The following is a 21122-nucleotide window of genomic DNA, read 5'->3' as shown; positions in this document are numbered from 1 at the left end:
TTTTTGAAGCTTATTGAGCGGACAATTATAAAGAAGAAACCAAAATCGAGAGAAATGTTTTCCCTAAGACAAGAATTGAAGATTGAAAAGACTTTCATTAGAAGTTAAAATCGGAATTAAGTATTAAAAGAAAAAACTTTGATGTCCAAAGGTACAAAAACATTCTTGCTACCAGGAGAAATGGAAATTTTTCAGACCAAAATGATAATGCGAAGCTTTCATGATATTTCATAGCTATTCAAGGACGATTTTTATAGCAAGACCACTCCTAGGTCTCATTTTTTCGTCTTAAAATCTTAATCATTCCTGACAGCAAGAAAAAAAAATTAGTTTTTTGTATACGGTAGATAAAAGCGATTTTTTTTAAATGTTTTACTTTGTGAGCTTTAATTTTGATTTTACCATTTAAAGTGTTTTCTATTAACAATAGACGAACGAACGTACTAAATACAAAACATTTGTATAAATTTCTAAAAAATTAGCTATTCAGTATTCATCTTCTTTGACAAATCTTCTGATCACAGTATATCTAAATATAGTCCTACACTCTCCATTAAGATTTTTGACACATATCAGTCTGGACCTCTCTTCATAACTCCGTCTCTTCGCGCACGCGCAATGACAAATGTTTAGCGCATTACGACGGGCTTATGCTGGGATCTGACTGAAGAAGCAACGGGAACTATTGCTGTGACGCGCAGAGGGATAGCCTTTCCGAGGGCTTTAATCTCTATCATTTCTGCAAAAATTTTTCGCTACTGTTCATATATACTTTACTGTGCTTCTGATCAGTTCTTTGCACATCCTACTCATATTCTCAATATGTGAATACTCGTTCGATTCGTTAATTGAAACTTGTTTCGATCCGGTTTATACCCAAGAGCATACCTAGTTCTTTCTTAAGCAGCTTTTATTTTGCCTGACCGTCAATGAATAAGTAAACAAAATTTGCATAAAAATTTTATCTTTCTTTTGCTAAATGGCTGTCTTTAAATTTTGTTCTGACATAATTTACAAATTAACTTACGTAACGAACTTCTATATTCGTATATTTTTTTTCTGGCAAAAAATACAAAGTTGCAGATTTTTGCAGATATGAGCTTGAAACCTATGTAATAGGGTTTTCTGATACGCTGAATCTGACGGTGTGATTTTCATTAAAATTTTTTCACTTGTAGGGGATATTTCCCCCCTTTTTTAAAAATAAGGTAAATTTTCTCAGGCTCGTAGCCTTTGATGAGTAATACTAAACTTAATAAAATTTATATATTTAGAATCAGCATTATAAGCTCATTCTTTTGATACATTGATTGACATCAAAATTCCGTTTTTAAAAGTTTCGATTACTATTGAGCCGTATCGCATGTTTTTATTATTGTTTTGTTTATTACGTATATGTTATGACGTATATGAGGGGGTTCTCCCCTTAGTCAATACCACGCTCTTTACTTTAAAAGTAAAAAAAAAAAAAAATTCACAAACCTCTTTTGAAAGCAATAAAAAAAAAACTGTACCGTAAAGAGCGAGTTATTTACTTGGGGGAAACCAACCTAATATACGCTATATTTTCTGTTCCTTTTAAGTTCTAATGTTTCTTCTTACTTTCAGTTGAAAAAACTTGTTTTTTTTAAATTTAATTTCTGATCGTTTTTTAAATAATGCTTGGAAATCCAGCACCTCCTTCATAGAAATGTCCCTTTCCCCAAAGAAACATCCTCCACGGAAAGATTCTCCCGAGTAACCCCCTCCTCCAGCCCCCCCCCCCACCAGAAAAAAAATTCTTCCTGAAAATGTCTGTATACTTCCCAATAACCAATACAATATGTAAGCAATGGGCAAAGTTCATAACTTGCAGCCCTTTCCCTGGGAACTGTGGGGAATTAAGGTCATCCTCAAAGACATATTTAATAGATTAAAGTTCGAATTTTGTTCCAATTCTTTAAAAATAACCCTCTAATCACAAAGGCCGAATAATTAAAACAAAATTTGCAGATTAATTTAACTTTTATTTGGTTAGATGGCTTTCTCGAAACTTGTTTAATTTTATTTACGAACGTTTTTATTAGTAATGAATATACGTAACTTACGAATTAACTTACATAACGAACTTCTGTGCTCATATATTTTTAATACGTATATTAGGGGGGCTCGCCCCCTAGTCAATACCACGCTCTTTAAGCTAAAGTTCGAATTTTGTTACAATTCTTTAAAAATGACCCTTAATCACAAAGGCCGTTAATTAGAATAAATAGCTCTTATGAAAGTACTAAAAAATCTTTGGCTTAAAGAGCGAGGTATTGACTAGGGGGTTACCTCAATCATACACGTAATATTTTCTGTTCGTTTTAAGTTTTGATGTTACTCCTTATTTTCAGTTGGAAAACTTGTTTTTTTTATAATTAATTTCTGATCTTTTAAAAGAACAAATTCGCATAGCAACGGTGCAAAACGGAACTATATTTTAATAAGCGTTTTTTTTCTTTTTCTGTCGATTTGATCTCAGACAAAAGTTGGAGGAAGTTGGAAAAATAGCAATTGGGAGATTTGACCCCATATTTTACACTCGTTTGACACACAGCCTAACTTAAATAAAAACGTATAAAACTGAGACTTCAAAGGAAAGTATGTTCTGTGAATATCCATTTGAAGCATGCACTAGGATTAGTATATCTGTTACTTAAATATGGAACGATTCAATATAAGCCAATAAAAATCAAATAAAATTTACTGTTTCATTAGTTTAATATGTAATAAACTTTCATCAATACTTTTAAATCTATTTCTTTCAAGGACACAGAAAATCAACAGACTAAATACAAATCTTAATTAAATAATTGAATAGGCCTTAATAAGTTTGTGATTAGCTTATAAGCCATTTTAAATGTAGCTTTCTGATTTTTTTTTTTTTTTAGTTTAAATATACAGTAATAAGTATGTGATTAGCTTACTAGCTATTTTAAATATAGCCTTCTGATGTTGATTTATTTTACATATATAGTAATAAGTATGTGCTTAGCTTACTAGCTACTTTAAATATAGCCTTCTGATGTTTATTTAGTTTATATATATAGTAATACTACTACTACTACTAACAACTCACCGCAGCACCAAGCCGCCTGAGGCCAACACAGCTACGCAAGCTCCTCCTCCACCCCAATTTATTCAAAGCCTCCCTTTTTACACCCGCCCACGAAGTTCCCATTTCCTTTAAATCTTTCTTTATGACTTCCTCCCACCCCAGACGGGGACGACCTGCTTTCCGTTTAGCCCTAGATGGTTGGCCGAAAGGAACAATCTTCGGCAACCTGTCATCCTTCATCCGCAAAACGTGCCATAGCCCTCTCAGCCATTCTTTCATTATAGCCCTAAAGAGTGGCATTGAACCACATTTTTCGTATAGACTATTCTTCGAGTTAAGTTCGGTCAGCCGGGTACCCAGACTAATCCTTAAGCATTTTGTCACGAAATTATCTTGCAAGTCTTCATCTACTTCTCGGAGCGTCCATGCTTCAGAGCCATATTTGACCACTGTCATCACTGTAGCTTCTAATATTCTAATCTTGATTTGCAGACTTATCTTCCTATTCTTCTAGACTTTTTTTAACTGTCAAAAAACACCCTGAGCCTTGGCTGTTCTATTTTTAACATCTTCACTGCTCCCACCATCTTTACTAATATTACTACCAAGGTAAGTGAAGCTGCTCACCTGATCAATCTTTTCATTATTCAACGTCACCTTTTCATCTTCACTTATTCCTAGCCTTATTGATTTAGTCTTCCTAACATTAATTTCAAACCAATTCTAGCACCCTGAACTCGCAAAACCTCTAAAACCTCATTCATTTTGCTCACACTTTCATCTACGATGCTTAAATCATCAGCATAATCCAAGTCCAAGAGACTTTTTTCTCCCCATTTGATTCCGTGGTCTCCCATTGCCTTTCCTGTGCTCCTTAAGACAAAGTCCATCAAAATAATCCATATAAATGGGGATAGAGTATAACCCTGCCTAACTCCTAATTTAATGCAAAACCAGCTGCTAACCTAATTTCCTACCTTAACCGCAGCAGTTTTATTCTGATACATAGCACTAATCACTTTAATGTATTTGTCTGGTATACCATACAAGGATAAAACCTTTACTAAAGCTCTTCTATCAACAGAATCGAACGCTTGCTCATAATCTATAAAACTGACGACCAAAGGTGTTTCAAAACTCAGGCATTTCTCAATTATTAGCCTAAGAGTGAAAATTTGGTCGACACATCCTCTACCTTTTCTAAAACGGCACTGCTCTTCTCTTAAAACTTTGTCTACGGCATCTCTCAGTCTAAAAAGTATCATATTACTAAGTAAGTTACTACCTACAGAGACCAGACTAACGCCTCGATAATTACCACACTCACTTTTATCATCTTTCTTATAAAGTGGCTTAATTAAGGTTTTCCTAAAATCTTTAGGTACTTTATAAGTATGTGATTAGCTTACTAGCTATTTTAAATATAGCCTTGCGATGTTTATTTAGTTTACATATATAGTAATAAGTATGTGATTAGCTTACTAGCTATTTTAAATATAGCCTTCTGATGTTTATTTAGTTTACATATATAGTAATAAGTATGTGATTAGCTTACTAGCTATTTTAAATATTGCCTTCTGATGTTTATTTAGTTTACAGTAAAGCAAAAATATATTTTCGTCTTAGTTTTAAATTTGGATCGATTGTTCATCAGACTTTCAGTTTGTTTTGTGTTTTCTAAAAAACAAAAAAGAGAGATAAAACTCAATGAAAAGACATCAAAGGAGACTGGTACTAGGAGAGTGAAAATATGAAAGACTGAAACACTTTTTAGACTACTTTAGACTACTTTTACTTTTTAGACAAAGACTAAAAAGACTCTTTTCACTCTATCTGGTCGCAGTCTCCTTCGTTTTCTTTTCATTGAGTTTTATCTTTCTTTGTTGTTTTTGTGTCATGGCTGGCCAGTTCGGCTTGACATAATCCATATGACATGATCCAAGAACATGATCCATATAACGCAAATCTGCACAAAATTTAGCCATTGATTTCGTCGTTTTTGAAAACCCTTATGTAAAGGTTTTTCAGATCCCACAACCTAAAACTATCAAATACTTGCACGCTTTTATAATATACTATAGTATATTATAATATCTTATAACTTATACATAAATTATATTTATATTTAATGTAAGCAAACATACTTATTCTTACTTTTACCTTCAATTTTGATTAAAATTGCGCAATTACTGGATACCTGAACTGTCATCTGAGAAATTTATTCAACAGAATTTTTCTTTCAACAACACGTTTTTTGGATTTTTCGGGGGGTAGTCAATCACCCTCCTTACGAGTAAGTCTCGTTTAATGATGTTTAAAAAAAAAAATTTGAGTTCGGGCATATCACCAAATTATATAATGAATATTCCAGTATCCCAAGCCAAGTTCGACCAAGCTAATGAGCACCAAAACGAAAAATTAGACCGACTACTTAGTAAGCAGTGTGATTTAATAACTGCAGTTAGCAATTTGTCTTCTGATATACAGGAGTTAGAGAATGAGGCTTTAGAAAGAGATAGAAAAATTGCCGAATTAGAAAGGTCACGTGAAGAGAAAAAGCAGAAGAACTCGTTGCTCGAGCGTAAAATGCAACTAATTGAAGTGAAAGAAAGAAGTTCGAACTTGATCATACACGGCTTACCGACGGATATTAATCCGAATCAATCCCTTGAAGCTCACCTGGAAAATCTACTTAAGAATACCTTAAAAATTGAGTCATCTGTGTCAATTAACAAATGTTATCGCTTAGGAGGAAAAACTGTCAATATAACGAATAGACGCCGTAATCAAAGCCAGTCAGGTAAACCGGCAGTTAATCCAGTGCTAATTAGGCTCAGGAATGAAGCTGAAGCTTATCTAGTTATGCAAAACGTATCCAAGCTTAAGGGCTCTGGAATAAAAATTTGCACGGACCTTCCTCCAGCACTTAACGCTTTACGGATAGGATTCCTCACTAAAGCAAAAAAGATGAAGGAGTGTGGAATGATTATTGCTTCTCGGGTGAAAAATAAAGGAACCCATGTATGGCTTGAGATAAAAAAAAATGGTTCGGTGATATGGGAGAGAGCTGATCAATAAGTGAATAGGATAGTAGTAATCTGAGTTTATATTTATAAGATATTGTGGAGTATTTTGTTTTTTTTTGTGTTTAGTGCTCTGGTTGTTAAGTTAGTTGATAATTTATGATGGATTTGAGGATTATGATTATCTGATTTTTGGAGGCCCGTTCGCAAAATTATCATAATGTGTTATTATGTGGGTTTTTCTTACTCTGTTTTTTTTTTGTTATCAAAACTGTTATATTGAATTTCCTTACTTTGTGCCACACTATTCCTGATTTTTCCTATATAAGGTTTTCATGTTATAAAGTTCTAGTTTTTGGTTATGTTTGTCTCTTTCAGATGAAGTTCTGGTTACAATTGTGTCTCCTTTGACTCTCCGTATGGTTGGTAAGTCACTTTTTGTCAATAAGTATACCCAGCATCGAGATAATGGATGATAGACTTCGTAATTTCGAGGAGCTCCTCCTAGATTTAGGTAGAATATTTGAGAATTCATGCAAAGATGAAGATGTTTTTGATATGATGGTTCATTCTATCCCAAAAAATAAATATCTACTCCCCACCCAAGTTTTAAATAAAGGCGATAATTTTAGAATAGCATTTTTGAACTGTCGCGGGTTACTAAATATTTTTGATTGAATATTCCTGTTTATTTCTCATCATGATGTAGATGTCTTCGCCTATTGTGAAACATTTTTAAATGATTCGACAAATACATTTATAAATAAACAGGATTATACTTTTTTTCATAAGAATCGGATTCATAAAAAAAGGGTGGGGTAGGTTTCTTTATTAAATCAACAATTCAGTCAGATCTGGTGAGTGAATTTGATCACCTATATCTTGAAATGGTGTTTGAATTTTTGGCAGTTAAAATAGACGTAAATGTTATGAACAATTTGTGTTGTGTTTTTTACCGGCCTCCAAGTTCTCCTGAATCAAAATTCGTGGAGCTTCTTGATGAGTTCATGCTTATCGCTTCGAAAAAATATCCAAAAATAGTTATCATGGGTGACTTTAATATTGATTTATATAATTCTAATAATTCAAGTGATAATTTCCACGGAATCTCTTCTGACGGGGCTGACTTGTTGTCAGTTTGCCTGTCCGGCGGTCTCTTACCAGCTTATGGAGTCTCAACAATAATAACGAAAGATTCTGCTTCCCTTATTGATAATTTGTTTACGAATCTGGAACTAAAGTCTAGTGATGTGGTTACTGAAGATTTTTCAGACCATTTAATGCTTGTGACCGACCTTCACTTGATTACAGAGTTTAATAGGCCCACTAAAAGAAAAATGAGAATGACTAACAGAAACTCCTTAAGTAAACTTAAAGTATTGCTTTCTTCAAGTGATTTTTCTTCTTGTTTAGAGTCTTCGGACCCTGATTTTGCTGCTGAATTTTTGTGAATCAGTTTAAACGTAGTTTCAATAATGGTTTCCCTCTCCGTCAAATATCAAGAAGAAATAATATAAAGCCGATTAAGCCTTGGATATCTCCTGGATTGCTGGTATCAATAAAAAATAAGAATCTGTTATATAAGGCATACTTAATGCATCCATCTGAAGTTAAATTAGCTGAATTTAGCAGATAAAAAAATTATTTAACAAAAATTTTAAGATCAGCAAAAAGTCATTACTTCGCCAAAGCATTTGTTGAAGCAGAAGGGTTCCCCAAGAAGACATGGGAAATAATTATTAAGTGCTTAGGAAAGCATAAGACCCATGACCTTCCTGATGAATTAATAGCTGAAGATGGAACTAAACTTGCTACAGAGAAAGTAGAAGTTGTCAATGCATTAAAAATACACTTTGTAAAAAATGGCAAGGAAACCGCGTCAACTGCTGCAAACAACTTGGCCTGTCATCTGGATAATAAAACTGGAGAGGACTTTCAATCATATCAACCCCTGTCTGACATTTGCTCCATTTTTCTTACTCCTGTAACCCCAGATGAACTTTTACTTACAACAAACCTTTTAAAGAATGGATCTTCGGAAGGGATTGACGGGTCATATACTAATCTGATCAAGTGCATAGCACCAAATATTGTAATACCGCTATACCATGTGTTCAACCTCTGTTTTCAAACCCGACGATTTCCTTCTTGTTTCAAGTCTGCAAGAATAATCTCTTTGTATAAAGGGGGAGACCCGAAGAACCCAACAAACTATCGGCCTATTTCAATCCTGTCTACATTTGGCAAGTTGCTCGAAAAGTGCCTATATAACCGTATAGTCAGCTTTTTAATGAAATCTAATTTTTTTAGTCCGATGCAATTTGGGATCCCGAAGTCTCACTCTACTGAGCATGCTATTATGGCAATGATTCAGTTTGTTCATGACGCCCTCGACAAAGGTGATATTCCTGCTACAATTTTTATTGACATTAAAAAGGCATTTGATACGATTTCCCATAAAATATTGCATACCAAACTTGATAACTGCGGCATAAGAGGCCCAGTTAATTAATGACTTAGTAATGTTATACCTAAAAAACCAAAATCAGTATGTAGACGGAGGCGATACTTCTTCCTCATCAGTATCTCAATCTCAGTCAGTTGGAGTCCCACAAGGCTCTATTTTGGGTCCACTCCTATTTCTTATCTATGTTAATGATTCCAGTAAAAGCATCAAAGATATTGGCCTTAACACATTATTCGCCGATGACACGGCATGCAATGTCAGCAGCCCCGACTCTAGATCTTTGAAGCTTAGGTTGGAATCAGTACTGAAGAGGCTTATCTTATGGTTTTCGAGAAATAAACTGACTATTAATTGTACTAAGACAAAATTCATCATCTTCTCTCGTACTGGGAAAACAGCACCGGAAATTATGATGATTAATATTCAAGACCTACCCATTGAAATTGAAAGAGTTGATGATATTAAGTATCTCGGGATAATACTGGATTCAAGTTTATCATTTAAAAGACATGCAATTTATCTTCGAATGAAACTGGCAAGAAATATTGGAATGATGAATCATCTGGAATTTGTCCTGCCGTTTTTGTCCCTGAATTCTCTTCGTCAGTTTCTATCGCATATATATGTAAATTAGTGTCAAATAATATTTTTCAATACTTCTAAAACTCATATTCGTCATCTTAAAGGGCAACGATATAAAGCTCGGTATTTATTGAGAAATTTCCTGTATAGCTTGGTTTCTTACGCTGGTAAATCGTCAACAAAAAGTATGAATCAAATTTTAAATATCCTTCCACTAGATCTTTTCCCTTCATTCCATTCTGTTCTTTATATGATTAAACACGTTCAAGGTCTTTTGCCTGAGTATTTTTATTTGCATAATAATTTTTTCAGGATAATAACCAGGTTATACATGCATATTGGACCCGTGGCAGTTCTGTAGTCCATCAGGCTTTAATAAAATTTGAAAGGTCCCGTTTTTCACCTAGGCATAGTATTATATATAATCGGAATACATTTCATAGTTTTATAGATTTGAATAATTCGTTCGTTAATAATAAAATTGGATCAATGAATCATTTAATCAGAAATTATTTATTTTGATTTATTTTCTAGGGTCGATGCTCCTCATTTCACTTGGTTTATTTGGTTATTTTGATGTTATTCGGATTTTGTTTGTTGCTACCATACGGAGAATTGAAGAGCAATCTTTTTATTCCAGTATCTGGAGATAGTATTATTTATTTATTGTTGAGTGTATATAAACCCACACACGAGTTATTCTCACTGTGGGTCATTAATTTGATAGTTTTGTCAAAACATTTTTATTGATTAATAAAGAACATGAACTTGAATTACCATATAGATTTCGGATCTTTTCCGTTATATCTAGACCACTAATTAAAATGCATTTTTTAGTCATTTACGGGTATTAAGTTGAAACAGAAGTGTGACGTGTGGCAAACTGCTTGAGAAATATGTAGTTTGGGCTATAAATTAGCACATGAGGGGGGAGTGGTTGGGGGTAAAGCAAAGTGTAGCGCTTTTGGAAATGATTTAAGTAAGTACTTTAGGATTGTTTTGATTACTTATATGATTCCTAAAAGCACTTCACTTTGCTCCCCCCCCCCTAATGTGCAAATATATAGCCCAAATTATATATGTCCCATGCATTTTACCATACGTCATTCTTTCGTTTCAAATTAATACCCGTAAATTGAAGCTTAATCCACGAGTAACTAATGGTATAGGTATAACAGAAAATATTATAGTTTTCATTCATCAGGGTGTCAGGTATAATGAAATTATGGCTTTTCAAAGATATACAAGTTTTGAGCATAGGTTGTCTCTCCGCGATGGATAAAAACGCCAGAATCAAGGAAAAAGAGCAAACCGAGTTTGAATCAAACGCTAGCCACCCACGTTGCGCGGCCATTTTTTTACCATTAGACTAAGAATGGTCAAACATTAAATTTTTGCATCTAAATATTATGGGAGTAATTGAACTTGTGATAGATTCTGGCAGTTTTGTTGTTTTTGACCCATCAGGGAGAGGGGGAGGAGCAATCTATAGTCATAAATGACTATATCTATGAAAATTCATACATATATTCTATCAGAAGCCACAGAACCATCGAAAACTGTAAAGTAACTGAAGAGAAAAGTGGGAGAAATTATGTTTATTTAACAAAAAATCAGGATTTCGTGGGATCGTTGGTTTCAATGTAAAGACGTTTAGTACACTTTCTAAAATCGGATTAGTGCGCAAGCACACTGATCGAAAAAAAATGATACCGGGTGGTTACTTTATTAAAATGGCCATGAGACGTGTGGACCACATTCATCCCCCTGAAATCTTACTTTGGTTTAATCAAGTGATTCTAATGTTTACGTATTCCCATATGGGTAAATATGTGAGTGTCATGACCGTAAAATATAAGCTCTGATAAGAGGTGACATTTATCTGATAAATCAGGTGACATTTATCAGGTAACAAAATACGGAGATCAGCACCGAGGGTAGGGACTGTAAAGTCCTGTGCTGTATTGATATATGATATATATGATATATATTGATATATGATAATCATCTGATTATCAGGTGACATCTGATAGAGGCTTTGACAGGCGGATTTCATGTCACACGATACAAAGAAAATATATATATATATATAAGACACAAAAACAAATACAAAAAACATCCAGTACAAAACAAATACTCGGTTGACCTATGATTTTTTTTTCTATAAAAACAAACAAACAAAAAACAAAGTAAACTTACGCTGAACGTTTATTCAACTGGAGATCTCGGACTGCAAAGACATGAACAGTCCCTTTATCACTGGCACAGCATAAAAACTCTGAATCCCGACTGAAGTTAATGCTGAAAAAGGAGTCTGATTTAAACAATTTAAGTCGATATATTCGCCGGGAGGGGGAGGGTTCAGGGGTAATTCAGATTGATGTTACAAACGAAGATTAGGAATTCGAAGATTTAAGTGAAAAAAGAAAGAAAACAAGATATAGCCTAAAAGTTAAAGGAAGACTTCAAAAATCTAAATTTAAGCGCTGCTAACACAAAAGAGTGTCCATAGAAGATACTATTGTAGTTTTTTCCATAAAAGGGCGGGCAATCATTGAAATGAGGCATCATGCACATTCTTGATGATGTAGTTGTGATACCGATATCTAAATTTAAGCACTGTCGGCATAGAAGGAAGTCCATGCAAGAGACTATTGTAGTTTTTGCCATAAAAGGGGATAACAATCCTTAAAATAAGCTACTATGCTTATTTTTAATGATTTAGATGTGATACCGATACCTAAATTTAAACACTGCCGACATATGCAAGAGACTATTGCAGTTTTTTCCATAAAAATATTTAATTTTCCATAAAAGGATTGAGATCGAACGGTGACAGTCACTGAATTAACGCCACTGATTTCTACTCGTTTATATTTTTCATACTAGGCTTTGTTGTTGAAAAAGTTCCCTTTTCCATTTTGTCCCCTGTCCGTTTTATAACTGACCATCATCACCGTCCCTCCCGCCTTCAATACATCTCCACAGCTGCCATCTTTGTCAATATAAGCTTATATTTCAAGCATCGCCCTAAAAATGACCAAATTAGCATAGGCGCATGCTTCTTTGCTTACTCTCCTTTCATCATTCGAATGTGTCTACCATGACCATCCGTAATTTTGATTCGTACTGAAACTGAGTCAGGAACTTTAACTGAAAGGGGTATATTGCTGGGCTATAAGACCAGAAGAATTAGCATGAAAACCAGAAATAAAAGAAGGCTTTCGCCTTTTTTATACTTCTTTTCTGTTCGAGCGACGAGTTGACAAGTCTGGTTGTTTGATATGCTTGAGCGTTGTGTTTCTTACGTCGACTAAATTGAGTGCCCTGCTTTGAGCAGGCTATCTTGAGTTTCATGTTTGAGTTCGACATTGACGCTAGTAATACATTTCTAGATTGAGTTGAGATTCAGATTCAGAATTTAATTTTTGGAATTAAATTAACTGAATTGAATTACCTATTTTGAGCAGCCAGTATTGAGTTTCTTATGCCGAAGATTTGGCACGTAGAGAGGTCTCGGGTACAATTGTCTGTATTTTTGAGAGGTCCCGGGTAAAATTGTCTGTATTTTTGACAGGTCCCGGGTATAATTGTCTGTAAATTTGGGTGGCGCCGTGTACAATTGTCTGTATTTTTGGGAGGTCCCGGGTACAATGTCTGTATTTTTAACAGGTCCCGGGTAAAATGTCTGTATTTTTAAGAGGTCCCGGGTACAATTGTCTGTATTTTTGACAGGTCCCGGGTATAATTGTGTGTAAATTTGGGAGGTGCTGGGTACAATTGTCTGTATTTTAACAGGTCCCGGGTACAATTGTCTGTATTTTTGGGAGGTCCCGGGTACAATGTCTGTATTTTGAGAGGTCCCGAGTACAATTGTCTACTGCAAATATAGCAGACCCGGAGAAGATTGTGCTCCCAGATTGAGTAAGCTAAATTTTTGCCATAGGGTTTTCTGGGTTGAGTCACACGAGCTTAATTTATTTGTTATGTTGCAATAGTGAGTTTCCTGTTCTGATTTTTCTACCTTCAATATGACGCTCGTACTCTATCTAGACTATCCGTAAAATTAGACGTCTTTAGGGCTAAACTACAATTTGTTCTTTAGCTAAAATGCGGGAAATGAAATGTAGGTTGTGATATTTACCTAAAAAAGGCTTAATTATAGCGAACTATTCCCTTTCGTTTAGCAAAATGAACTTTAGTAATTTTACAATAAAGAATAAAAACAGATATGACTTAGCCAGGTTTTTGTCACCTCCTCCCAGTCATTCGGGCCTTCTCCCTCGCAAATATAGCCTAATCACCTCCTTTCGGTTCCGTTGACAGTTCGGGCCTTGCACTTTCATAACGAAGACGGTACATTTCTGATTTTTTGGCTTCATTTAGTTTATATTCGTCAGAATTTCAAAGCCTATTTCTTATTTTTGAGTGAACAGATAGTGGACACGCACACGGTTGATTTTATATATACAGATTAATGCTGCTCCAGCAAAAAAGGCCACAATTCATATTACGACTTTGTTTATAGATCCCATTGACACCATCAATACAGACAGCTTGAAGACAAGTCGACTATATGTTGTGTGTCGAGAATCAAGTGAGTTTAGGGATTAGTTAAATGGACATTAGCATAGCTTCTTGCCCTCACCTCCACGGTGGTATAAATCACTTCACCCGTTACGGGTTTATCAAAGGAATTTCAACTATTGTTATTAAAATACTTTTGATAATAATACTAATCCTAATAACTCATTATAGCACCAAGCCGCATGGGGAAAACAGAACTGCAGACACTTATTCTTCACCCTAATTTGTTCAAAACTCCACTTTTTATCCACTTTTATATGAGGTTTCAACCTTCTCTTATGATTCCTCAGGCTATGACCTCTTTTTCTTTAGATTATAGCCTCTTCCCTCCCAATTCAAATAAGTCATGCTCCGAGGGTCCCGTTGGATCATAATAAAGCTAAATTATTATAAACCACATATAGCCAATCCAAACAAGATAACCCGTCTTCTTTACCTCTCTTTAGATTATAGCCTCTTCCCTCCTAATTCATAAATGCCATGCTTCTTTTGCCCCCTGGTAGATGAAAAAAGAAACATTTTTAGCAATCTATCATCTCCCATCAACACATGTTATCTCGCACTCTTTACCTTTCTTTACATTATAGACCCTTCCCTCCCAATTCAGGGAAGCCATGCTTCTTTGTCCCCCTTGTAGCTGAAAACATAAGAACTATCATAAACCTATTATAGCCCATCAATACCTGTTAACTAGACTTATTTACCTCTCTTTAGATTATAGCCTAGTACCACTTACTACAGACACCATGATCCTTTGACCACCTGGTAGATGAAAAAAGCCACAAATATAGCAATCTCACATAGTAAAACAACACATGATAACAAGCCTTCTTAAAATTTCTTGAGATTATGGCCTCTTCACTCCCAATTCATGGACACCATGCTTCTTTTGCCCCCTGGTAGATGAACAAAAAGCAAAATTTTAAGCAATATATCATCGTCCATCCACAAATGTGATGTAGCCGTCTTAACCTTTCTTTAAATTATGGCCTCTTCCCTCCCAATTCAGGGACGCCATGCTCCTTTTTCCCTCTGGCATCTGAACAAAAAGCAACATTTTTAGCAATCTATCATCGCCCATCAACAATTTTTAACTAGCCTTCTTAATCTTTCTTGCCATTAGAGCCTAGTAACTCCTAAGTCAGGTACACCAATCTCCTAGTGCACCCTGGTATATGAAAAATGATACATTTACATAAATCTATCATCGCCACACCACACATGTGAACTAGCCTTCTTACAATTTCTTTAGATTATGACCTCTTCCCTCCTAATTCAGAGACACCATGCTCCTTTTGCCCCCTGGTAGATGAAAAAAGAAAGACTTATAGATACATATCAGCTTCCAACAACAAATGTGATCTAGCCTTCTTTACCTTTCTTTAGTGGGGTCGAACTACATTTTTCGTACAAATTCTAAATATAACTATCTAAAAATATTGGTGCGTGCCTATGCTACAAGTGCTTTCATTGTAATGAAACTAGATATGCAACTATTTAGCCCCCTCCCCTGCGTCAGGACGGACACTATATTAAATGGGGTTTTCTCCAAAGAACTATTTAGAAATGGATCACATGCCAAACACAGAAACAAATAGCATCGGATATGAGCACGCTATCCATTGAAAGCAGATATGTAATAGTTAATTCCCCTCCCCTTGCCTCAGTACAGACATTCATAAAAAACGAGGTTTTAGTGAACTCTTTCGAGATTAATCCTAAACATAGAAACCACTATCTAGCATCTAAAAATACAAGTTTCTGCTTAGTCCTGAAGGACGTTAACCTGGTCTTGGAGGCTAGGGGAGAAACGGGAAGTAACAATTTGATGTTCATATTCGGTACCTTTTCAAGTCCCTTCTTAAACTGGACACTTGATGTATACACTAGTTATATCCATGGGCGTCCATAAGGGGGGGCGCCCGCCCCTCCTGGCTGAATGATGCTGCCTTAGTTTTATATTTTTGTTCTGAGATTCCTATTATATAGCGTTAAAAGTCCCAATTAGACCAGGTTTGCCCCCCCCCCTGGAATTCATCATATGGGTGCCCATGGTTATATCTTAATATACAAGTGAAGATGACACAGCAAATGACGAGTCAAATTATTTCTTGTATTTTCAATTACTATCCTAGATTTCATACCAACTGACGAACTTAAAAACCTATCCCAAATGTAATTTACTATTATAATACATATAATGTATTCACAATATATACATAAATATAATAAAATACAAGGTTTGTCTGACTCGTAAAAATGCAACAAAAATGGATATAAACAAAATGCGTTTTTTTAGTGTTTTTTTTTGTGTTATCCCCCCCCCCAAAAAATCCTTGTGTAAAACACCCCCCCCCCCCGAAAAAAAATATATTATTTATTATGAAATAAATATATATATATATATATATATATATATATATATATATATATATATATATATATATATATATATATATATATATATATATATATATATATAATCATCATAAATATTTCCTTTGACTACAATAAAATTACGTAGACTATAATAAAATAATTTTTAGATACAAATTTTAACAAAAATGGTTGCCTGTAGAGGAAAATTCCGAGTTAGTATTCCGAATTTCCCCTTTGCCAGCGCCAATTCTTAGAACTATTTGGCAGATAGTTTTAATTATATGCAGATATTTAAATGTCACCCTTAGCTGTTCTATTTTTCTTCATCATTCAGATTACTAAAAAAAACTAATTTAATTTTACTCTATTTTTTAGGAAATTCATTTTCATAGTCAGGTAAAAAGAAAAGAAGAGAATTGAACTTGAAGATAGTTCAACTGGACTTCACTGGAAGATTAGAAATATATTTGTTCTAAAAACACATGGGGCAATTCTCTTAATCTGTTTCAAAGCTGAGTAAATAGGAAAAAGTAATAAATTATAAATAAAGTAAAGTGAAATAACTACCAATAAAGATTTGCTGTGTCCGACCCTCTTCTAAGTTCCGCAAGCAAAATCTTTTTTAGTGTATCCCATACACGAATTAACGTTCCCTTTTCTGATGCCGATGCAACGATTGATGCGTCTTGATTAAGGGCTATACAGGATATCTCGCTTTGGTGTGCTGAAACAGTTATTGGCGCTTTAGACATAGATGTCTCTGACGTGCTCAAGTCCTGAAAACGAAGCAAATAAAAGGTCTTTGAACACAGGTGTAATTTATATGCCCATACCCTAGACGATAGAAAATACAGCCGATACAGAACTATTTTTGCTACTTGTTCACATTTCAATCGTCATCTTAAGATCCTTCTTCTGATAATAACTAGCTTAGGAGAAAAAAGAAGCCATTGATAGCGATTCCAATCCAAAGAAGGGATTTTCATTGTTGTTTAACGTTTATAATTCCTGTATAGGGCTTTCGGTCAAGGCAATTCCAATGATGTAGTTTGTGCTTCGATACCATTTTTAGGGGGGTTTCAGGCTATTTTGTTTGTTACCATGGACCGTGTTCTTCTTTTACTAGGTTGCAGCTCCGGCTGCAACCACGATTTGAGTAAAATATGACAAAAACAGTAAATGTGGATACAATAAAATGTGGAAGGCACCAGATTCTATGAAATCAATCTGGAATACGGGCAGAAAAAAAATATGGCAGGATTCCATTAGGCAGGATTTAAATAACGCCAGGAATATTTAGGCAATTTAAATTTACTTTGGCGTTCTTAGAAGCACCTATAAGAATTTGGTAGCTTACTAATATTAAATAAAAAAAAAACAAGTTTTTTTTAATTGAAAGTAAGGAGCGACATTAAAACTTAAAACGAACACAAATTATTCCGTTTATGAAAGGGGCTGTCCCCCCCCAACGCCTCGCTCTTTACGCTAAAGTTTTTCATTGTTTTAAAAAATAGAGTTGTGAGAAAGAGTCAAACCTTAGCGTAAAGACCGCGGCATTGAGGAGGGGACATCCTCATTCATATACGGTCTAATTTCTGTGTGTTTTTAATTGTAATGTCGCTCCTTAATTTTAATTAAAAAAACTTGTTTTTGTTATTTAGTTTTTGAACATTTTGAATTAATGCAGCTTTGATTTTGGCTCACCGCACTTGAATAATTAAAACGAAATTTGCATATTAATTTTTTTTTTTTTGGCTAAATGACTTTCTCGAAATTTTGTTTTGACGTAACTTACGAATTAATTTGCGTAACAAATTTCTATATTTGGATGTTTTTATTACGTATATTGGGGAGTTTGCCCCCTAGTCAATACCTCGCTCTTAACGCTAAATTCAAATTTTGCTTTGAATCAAAAACCCCTGAATTACAAGGGCCGGTTAATTAGAATAGATAGGTTTTTTGGAAGTACTAAAAAAAAACCTTTTGCGTAAGGAGCAAGGTATTGACTAGGAGGCGAACCCCCTCATATACGTAATAATTTCTTTTCGTTTTAAGTTTTAATGTTGCTCCTTACTTTCAGTTGAAAAAAACTTTTTTTTAAATATCTGATCGTTTTTTAAATAATGCTGGGAAATCCGGCGCCCCCTTCATATAAATGTCCCTTCCCCCAAGGAAAAATCCTCCATGGAAAGATTCTCCCCCAAAACCCCTACTCTGACCCCCACCAGAAAAAACCCTCCTGAAAACGCCTGTATACTTCCCAATAACCAATACTATATGTAAACAATGGGCAAAGTTTATAACCTTCAGCCCTTCCCCCGGGAACTGTGGGGGACTAAGTCATCCTCAAAGACATATGTATTAGATTTTCGAGTACGCTCAACAAAATGGCTATATCAAAATTTAGATTGGGTGACTTCGGGAAAAAAATGAGTGTGGGAGGGGGCCAAGTTGCCCTCCAATTTTTTTGGTCACTTAAAAAGGGCACTAGAACTTTTAATTTTCATTCGAATGAGCCCTCTCACGATATTCTAGGACTACTGGATCGATACGATCACCCCTGGAAAAAAAAACAACAACAACAACAAACAAACACGCATCCGTGATCTTGATTCTGGCAAATACGAAATTCCACATTTTTGCTGATAGGAGATTGAAAACTTCTGTAGTAAGGTTTTCTGATACGCTGAATCTGATGGTGTGATTTTCATTAAAGTTCTATGACTTTTAGGGGTTTTCCCCCCCTTTTTTTCTAAAATAAGGTAAATTTTCTCCGGCGCGTAGCTTTTGACGTGTAAGACTAAACTTGATGAAGTTTAAATTTTCGTTACCACGAAATATTTGATATGTAAAGGTTACCCTTTCCAATAGAGTCAAATGGAGGATAGGGGGCTATGGCCCCAACATCCTCCCCCTCTAAATTTTGAAAATGTCTCTTTTTGGTAAATTTCTTTAAAAACTGGAAAAATGACAAATGTACCTCCACTACATATTGAAACAAGCAAGTTTGTCCCCCTCCCCCAATTTTCTTGAATTGACGCCACTAACTCTATCACAATTCAGTAATCATCTGAGAATCCTTCTTCCGATAATAGCTTGAGATATAAAGATGAAAAAGTAGATTACTTTAGACTCTTTGAAACCTTCCTCCATGAAACACCATCTGAAAAACCAAACTAGGTTCGGAAAAGCATACCTCTGAAAATTATACTTAGGCATTACCTGCCAGATCTAGGATGAAAAGGACGGAGGGATACATGCCAAGGACGCATAATTAAATTAGATTCAGTCATTTAATCACAGACAACTATAAAAATAACATAAAAAATAACAAGTAAAGAAAAATACAGCAAAAAACACGTTGATTTTTTAAACAACCGAAACAGAAGAAAATCCGCCTTCGTGTCAACCTGTTCTTTCTGAGATCTGAATTGCTTACGTTTCAGGACCAAGAAATTGGAAAAAAAACATTAAGAAAAAAGGGAGAAACACCCCCAGCAAACTCAAGCGATCTTAATAAAAGGCAGATCATTTAATTCAATATATCAGAGAGCCCTATTGTAGAAGCGTCGGCCTTCTACCTATAAGAATATGGAATTTCTAAATTTTATGCCTGAAGAAAGATCAAGAACGCATGTATATTTGTTCTGTTTTCCCAAGGGGTTATCTGTCGAACCATTGGTCCTAGAAGGTCAGGAGAAGGCTCATTTAAAGAAAGATTAAACTATGCCTATAGGGATGACTGGACTCCCCATAACCCCTGGAGAAAGGGCGATGACTGGACTCCCCATAACCCCTGGAGAAAGGGCGGTAAGTTATACAATTTCCCCAATGTTTATGCATAGCATTTGTTATTGGGAAATATACAAACATTTTTTGCGGGATAATTTTCTCCAAGGCGGGGGGGGGGGGCATATTTCCCATAGAAAGAATTTAAGAATTTTGCACAGCGAGAAAATTTTCCGGGGGAATTGTCCATTGAATATTTTGAACTGGGGGGGGCGTAAGTTATGCAATTTGCCCATGGTTTACATATAATATTTGTTATTGGGGCATATGCGGGAACTTTACAGGGGGGGGGACTTTTCATGAGGGGGAGGGGATTTCTGACATGATTTGAAAACTATCAGAAATTAAACTTAAAGAGTTTTTTTTTTAATGAGAGTAAGGAAAGTTTTCCAGGGCAAACTTTCAGCGAGGAGGTAATTGTCTGGGAGAAATTTTCCAGAGGGAATTTCACGCGGGGAATTTTCCACGGTAGAGATTCTCCAGATGGATTTTCCACGGAGAAGGCAGGCGGGTTTCCCGGTGAGATTAAAAATGATCAAAAATTAAATATAAAAACAACTTCCTTTAACTGAAAATAAAGAGCAAGATTAAGACTTCAATGTTTTAAAAAGTTTCTTATTCCAGTTAAACAACTACGTTTCAGTAGTCATTCTTAAAGGATTACGAAAGAAGTCAAATTTTAGCGTAAAGACCGAGGGTTGAAGAATGGACAGCCCCCCCCCCCCCTCGTCTCCATATGCAGAATAACTTTGGTTGGTTTTCAGTTTTAATGCTGCTCCTTACTTTAAGCTGAAATTTTTTTTTAATTTAATAACAAGTTAATACTCCTTTTTGCTGTGCTTTAACGGTTACGGTGTTAACCTAGATGTAACTTTGAACACAAATACTATGCTACACATTTTTTACTGAGTAAAATCATGTCTTATTTAGTAAAATAGTCCTGTCATCAGACATGTTAAATACAAATTCGTGTCAGTGTTAATGGTCAGTGTTAACATGTCATCAGACATGTTAAATACAAATTCGTGTCAGTGTTAATGGTCAGTGTTAACATGTCATCAGACATGTTAAATACAAATTCGTGTCAGTGTTAACATGTCATCAGACATGTTAAATACAAATTCGTGTCAGTGTTAATGGTCAGTGTTAACATGTCATCAGACATGTTAAATACAAATTCGTGTCAGTGTTAATGGTCAGTGTTAACATGTCATCA

General features: G+C 35.0%; 1 protein-coding gene across 1 annotated transcript in view; it reads right to left on the bottom strand.

The window, feature by feature from the left end:
* Positions 1-21122, bottom strand: part of LOC148940445 (WD repeat domain phosphoinositide-interacting protein 4-like) — a 70942-nt gene that overhangs the window by 9070 nt on the left and 40750 nt on the right. The window contains exon 6 of the mRNA XM_089104947.1: positions 11351-11452. Within this exon, the coding sequence (XP_088961073.1) occupies positions 11351-11452 (102 nt within the window). The remainder of the gene's footprint in view (positions 1-11350; positions 11453-21122) is intronic.

This window comes from Artemia sp. Qi Xiang Cuo, chromosome 19, assembly GCF_049724085.1.
Source record: "Artemia sp. Qi Xiang Cuo chromosome 19, ASM4972408v1, whole genome shotgun sequence".
NCBI classification, from domain to species: Eukaryota; Metazoa; Arthropoda; class Branchiopoda; order Anostraca; family Artemiidae; genus Artemia; species Artemia sp. Qi Xiang Cuo.
The sequence above is the reverse complement of the archived record's forward strand: the minus strand, read 5'-3'. Positions and strand labels throughout refer to the sequence as shown.